Raw genomic sequence first — 6,171 nt, 5'->3', positions numbered from 1 at the left:
ATTATACAATAACTTAAAATTTTACTTTCCTATAAAGAATTATTCATGTTAGTTTGCAAAAGTAAGTTTACTAACAATTCCTCCTACTATATAAATAAAAGTTAGTTCAGTGTTTACATTATCTACAATTTTACATAGAACTAAGATCTAATTTAAGTTTGTACTATCATAAAATCAATCTTAAAATTGTTTTCTTAGAGAGATAATAATTTTAATTTTTTAATTGCACATTTTGAAATTATCAATTTACTAAGTTTATATTTAGTTATTTATGTTATATGTAACATATAATAAGTAATTTATTAATTATGTAATACGTCTACTTTTAATAATATATATTATATAAAGATTTAAAAAAAAATTCTTTTGAAATGTGATTATGTAAAAGAAATCTATGATTGATTTTTTCTATCTTATTCTGTGTGTGTGTGTTTGAGAGAGAGAGAGAGAGAGAGAGAGAGAGAGAGAGAGAGAGAGAGAGAGAGAGAGAGAGAGAGAGATTAATATCAGATCTAGATATAGACAAATAAAGATGGAAAATGTGATAGATAAATAAAGTGAGAGAGAGGGGAAGATAATGGAAAAGAGGGGTAGGAGAGGGAGATATAGATAAATACTTTTAGAGGAAGAGTGAGTGAGGCACTTTTGAACCTATTGATTCGTTGACTTGAAATGATTATAGAAGGTGTTCATTGATATTTCCCTATGCATCCTTGTTGCTCTTGCAAAGTATACAATTGTAAGAATACAATGATGCACCATGAAGTTTCTAACATTAGTGCCACTTGCTACATAAATATGACAAACAAATAAATGCCACATGCACAACCAATGATTTTCTACTAATCACCTTCATAGCCAACATGTTAATTTAGACTTTTAAAAAACATGCCAATAGGAAAATTGAGGTTTAAATGAATAAATAGGGTAGGATCCATATGACCAATTTCTATGTCAATTTGCACATGAGAGAGAAATATGTAGATAGAGATCTAGAGTGGAGTACAAAGAAATAGTAAGAGGATACACATGAAAAGTGTGCATGTTTACAATTTGAAGATATCACTTCTTAATTATGAATCTTCTATTTTTTAGCCTACGATTTTACCTTATATACTTCATTAATGAATGTTATAAATAGTCTAAATCAAGGTTTAATTTAGTGGAGAATATTTTCCAAATGGCTAATCTCACTCATCAGGGGCCTTGGATTTGGCAATTTTTTTGGCACTTTCGAGGTGGTGACATCACCCACAATTTATGAAAACTGGGTTGCATGCTTAGACCAATCGCCAATATTGATACATACTCATTTTTAATTTGATGACAACTTTGCAAGTGGAATCTAATTTTTCCATGTGGTAAATTAAATGTTTTCGCCCATAATTTCTGAGGCATGTCTTAATAGATGGTCACATTCACCAATCTATGATAAAACTTTAAGTTAGGTTATATGTAAATTATATATACTTGACAAGTGTCTCTATTTTGAAGACTTTGTAAGGAAATTTTTATCCTTCTAATCTTTGGCCCAAAATAGATTATACTATGGACAAGTGTCATTATTTTAGAAACTTTCTCTGAAACTTGTTGTACTTTAACTTCTTAGCTTGAAATAGGATTTAGACCATTGATTTAGGATCATCTAACGATCATTAAAAAGGGTTATTGTATCTTGGATGATATAAATTTATGGTTTCTATATATTTTTACTTTTGGTCATGATTTTTTGAAATAATTAAAGATTTGCCACGGTTTTACAAAATTTTCATACAATAGAAAAAAAAAATCGCTAATGAAATTTTATTTTTTCTTCTTTTGAAAAATAAAATCACCAATTCAAATTAATTTTTTTCCCATAAAATAATGTTGGATTTGCCATGATTTTATATATTTTTTGAAAGGTGGGTTTCTTAAAGTTATCCGTAGTCTTATTTTTTTATGAATTACTTTCTAGACCTCTTTGACACACCCATTACATACATAGTTGTTAATTTATATCACTTTTAAACCGCTTCAATAACCTTTCCTCCATTTGATAGAAAGCTAACAATTCATTTTATTTAGAATACTGCATATGCATAATATTTGTATTTAGAAATGATTTGCTATCATATATCACTCCATTATATCAAAATCACTACAAATATAGTGCATGTACCATAATGTGATGGTCAATGAACATAATAAGAAAGCCAAATAATTCTTTTAAATTTATATAATATCTATCTTCTACTTATGCTTAATGAGGTAAGCATGAGAAATAGTCAAGATGTCAAACACATAAGAAGTGGCCCGACATACACAAAATGACAAACATACTTCACCAAATGAATCACATACTTCACCAAATGAAAATGATGTATTGTGCGACATATCAAATTGTGAGAACCCATTTACATTTTGTTTCCATGAATCTACAAACCTTTTAGTTCTAGTAGAATTTATTGAATAACAAAATATTCTATATTGTTTTGACTATTGAATTTGAATTCATTCCTATTACATTACATTTGATGCATTGATGTACTTATTATTCATGTCAAGAACTTTGCATTTATTATTTCTTTCTTTAGAGATGTTGACAAGTTTAATTTTATTGAACAATTTGAGTTATGATAAACTCACAACATTCCAAATTTTAACATAAATTGAAGACCTCGTCTATAACAAAATTGATAGAAAAAAATACACAAAGGAAGGTTGAGATAAATAAATAAGAAGACTAATGGATAAAAAGAAGATCTAAATCATTGATCTATCAAACAGTTGACGTTGGACTATACACTAAGAACATACTTATCAAATAGTCAAAGCTGACTTATAGTCCATTTATTTCAGCAATCACCATGAAACTTCATTCAGACAGCACTCCATTTGGAGTCTGCAAATAATGATGTTGGTTTCCACTTTATAATAATGGCATCCCCATCAGCATCCAGAGTATAATGTTCTCTGGAAGCACACTCTTGTAATAACAATTCAGCTTGATACGTAGCTTGAAAGCTGAAGCTCTTTTCACTGAACCCTACCTGTTTGAAGAAATACCTCCACACATCAGTTGCAACATGCCGAACAAACCTCTCCTTCCCATCATATTCCTAATGCTACTTCCAGGTAACAATTCCTCATGCTTCATCCTCCCAATATCATTTCTATCCGTCATGCTAACATCCAGCAGATCAAAATATGCCATGTAAAAGAAAAGCACCTCGCTGAATCTGTCCCCAAAAGATGGACAATTATGCTGCGCTTCTGCTTCGATATTCACCATGATAGTTGGCCTCAGTTTCTTAATAACAGGGTTGTATAACAGACTTTTCAGAACAAATGGAGCATGAACAACCGACGCCATGCCAGATTCAAGGATGAAAATGTCTTCCTTGATCTCCTCTCCTCTCGCAATCTCCATCGTGTTGTACAAGAGTGAAATCGCCAACGATTCAGCGAGCTCGTGAAGTCTTTCTCCGCTTTTCAAAAGCTCCTCGCCATCCATCCCAAGTACTGTTGCCTGCACAGACGTGAACTGCGTCAGTCTGACATACGGCAGAACTTTGTTAGAGTAAGCAATGAGACTATAAAACTCAGTTTTTGTCAAATTCACCGGCAACATCGAAAGCAAAATCGGGCGCTGGTTTAGCTGCGTTATTTAAAATTCTGAGGGTTTTGAGTTGGATTCTCTCCTGCAGTGCTGTCGAGATATAAAAGCCGAGCCTCTGTGTGGCATTCCCTGTCTGACAAGACAGTTTTTTGCATTTGGTCACCATTTCAGCAGCCTCACCATATTTATCCTCGCCTATCATATGTCCAGACTTGAGCAGTAGTCGAACCAATTCCGTCCCCGTCTCTTCTTCATCAACCGGAAGTAGAGCATCATTAAGATCAAAAGGAAACTTTTCATGGTCTGGCAGACGTCCAAAGCTGGCTTCCATGGCAATGGGTAGAGTATTTTGCAGAGTGTAGCAAAAGGCTTGACTTCACCTAGCCTAGAGGATGCAGACCACAATGTTAGTGATGTCGTCGTATATATAAATTTATCTTGATGTCGAAATCTCATCAAATACAACGAGACATGTGAAAATATTTTGCGTTGATCTTGACGTCGTAATCTCGCAAATACAACGAGGTATATGTCGTAATGTGAAACTCGTAATCTCGTCAAATACAACGAGATGCGTACAAGTTCGGCGTGATGTTTAGTGTACTTGTTACACAAAATAAAATTAGAAACATACAAATTCAACGGAAATTTTCATTTTTATGCAGGGTTTAGACCTGGAAGGTAATTTAGGGAGGCAAGAGGCATGTGCGATATCAACTAGCAAATGCTACCACTGAAATGATTAAGGTGCGCGACATGGGCACACTCATGCTTGAAACCATGAGACACAATCTCAGCCTCATCCCTTATGGTCTCCTAGCCTTGCACTCAACAAAACTTGATCCATGGTGGGCTCCTTGTGAGCCATTCAACTTCACCAGTAGACCAACATAATTTAAATTGGCAGACACATCTGTAAAGGGAGGTCAGCTTTCAAAGCACATTCGAAGTGTTGACCCTTTCTAGTTGTTGATGTGGGGCTGAATCGTAACCCGCCTGTCTATAGGTCATTACTAGCAATTGCATCTAAACAAGGTTTAGTAGATAAGTTGATAGAAAGATAGGTGTAGTGGTTAAGCTAATAGAAAGATTGGTGCACCAGTTCAGCTGATAGGAAGATATGTTTGCATAATATATTTTAGGGGCACCAGAAAATTGCAAGACTTCATGTGTGTTAGTGAACAGATTTGTCTTCTAGGAAAACACTTACAAAATGACCTTAAAATGCCCAAACAAGAAGATTCAATCAACTCTAATAGTAGGGTCACTTAGCAATTGAAAAATATAAGCATGCTGGAAATTATTTGGGTACATCTCTCCTAGCAAAATTTGCAATGAATTTACATAACTACAAACATATAGATGCTTTTAACTAGGAAGCACAAAAGGCACACAAGAATCCACTCATAGACATGACGTAGATGCCAAGAAACTAAGTAACTTGAAGGAAATAATAAAAAAATGACACAAAGCTCATTTACCCAATCATTACATTACAAAAGAAAAGTATAAAGAAAGCTGAATTGTTCTTTCCAAATACATGAATAACTAAGGCCCAAAGTCCAAATGATAATTGTGGCAATAATTATATGTGCCAAAACTACATCTAAAGACAACCAAGATAATTCAAAGATTAACATTGGCCAAGAAAATAGCACACAAACTCAAAGTTTTAACATACTATAGTTTTCCTCCTATAAACACAACAAAAGAACATAGATCTATTGTCATGCGCACACAAATTACTATTCAAAAAAAAAAAATTCCCCTCCTATAATGCAAGTCTATAGAAAACTAGAATTCCTCTTCCCCTATCTCTCTATCATTTCTGGCTCTCTTGCTGCAGCACAAAGTCTGCTCCCCTTAAGAAAAAAAATAGGAACCCTATTCGTTTGATGCTTTTAAAATAAATAGACATGAATGAAAAATATTCATATGAAAAGTAACACTATTACAGTCACTAATTATTAATCTCCTATCATAAATGATTATTAAACTGCTCGAAATAAATTCCCAACTAATATTGAAAAATAACACAACTGCAACTTCACAAATAAAAATATGGAAAGAAATTCATGACATAATGAACACAATATTTTTGGACAAATTGTCCTTAGAAAAACCCCGAAGGGAAAACAAGTTCTACAGATGAGGAATTATATTAAACTCTAGCAAATCTAGAGATACAAAATTCCTTGTCTCTCATTGGCGGAACTCTGACAACCTCCTAATTTCTACCGCTGATATTCTCCACTACTATTCCCATGCTAACGTTATGCCCTTGCTAACACTGCAAGACAATTTGCTATCACTGCAAATGCTTTTACAAACTTTTTATCTCCAAATTACCCAATGACCCCTTTTTATACTACTCTGTTGGAAAACCAATGACCAAGATTAAATCAAACCAATGGCTAAGATTAAGACAACTCAATAGCCAATAATAGAATTGGCTGCAAGGTGCCCAAAAAGGAAATAACTAAGTTAATAAATAATTATCCTTGCATACCAACCATTTACTAATTCTCAGCAAGTGGACAAATAGCTATCCAAACTACCCATAACTAAAA

General features: G+C 33.3%; 1 protein-coding gene across 1 annotated transcript; it reads right to left on the bottom strand.

The window, feature by feature from the left end:
• Window positions 1–2,861: 2,861 nt before the first annotated feature.
• On the bottom strand, window positions 2,862–3,932 carry LOC149561470 (DELLA protein RGL1-like). Its single transcript, XM_089827829.1, has 3 exons — window positions 3,605–3,932; window positions 3,033–3,552; window positions 2,862–2,955 (listed from the first exon to the last, which is right to left on the bottom strand). Exons 1-3 carry the CDS (start codon window positions 3,930–3,932, stop codon window positions 2,862–2,864), a joined length of 942 nt encoding a protein of 313 aa, XP_089683955.1.
• Window positions 3,933–6,171: the final 2,239 nt, after the last annotated feature.

This window comes from Cupressus sempervirens, chromosome 4 (genome assembly GCF_028749045.1).
Source record: "Cupressus sempervirens isolate cs-2001-9-10 chromosome 4, ASM2874904v1, whole genome shotgun sequence".
In the NCBI taxonomy this organism is placed as follows: domain Eukaryota; kingdom Viridiplantae; phylum Streptophyta; class Pinopsida; order Cupressales; family Cupressaceae; genus Cupressus; species Cupressus sempervirens.
The sequence above is the reverse complement of the archived record's forward strand: the minus strand, read 5'-3'. Positions and strand labels throughout refer to the sequence as shown.

Bases quoted from the DNA above. Each gene is read 5' to 3' on its own strand.
- LOC149561470 (XM_089827829.1), bottom strand. From the start codon at position 3,932: ATGGAAGCCAGCTTTGGACGTCTGCCAGACCATGAAAAGTTTCCTTTT. The intron at 3,553-3,604 runs GTGAATTTGACA...ACTCTAACAAAG, and splicing joins TTTTGCTTTCGATGTTGCCG to TTCTGCCGTATGTCAGACTG. The intron at 2,956-3,032 runs GTAGGGTTCAGT...GTGTGCTTCCAG, and splicing joins GGAGGTATTTCTTCAAACAG to AGAACATTATACTCTGGATG.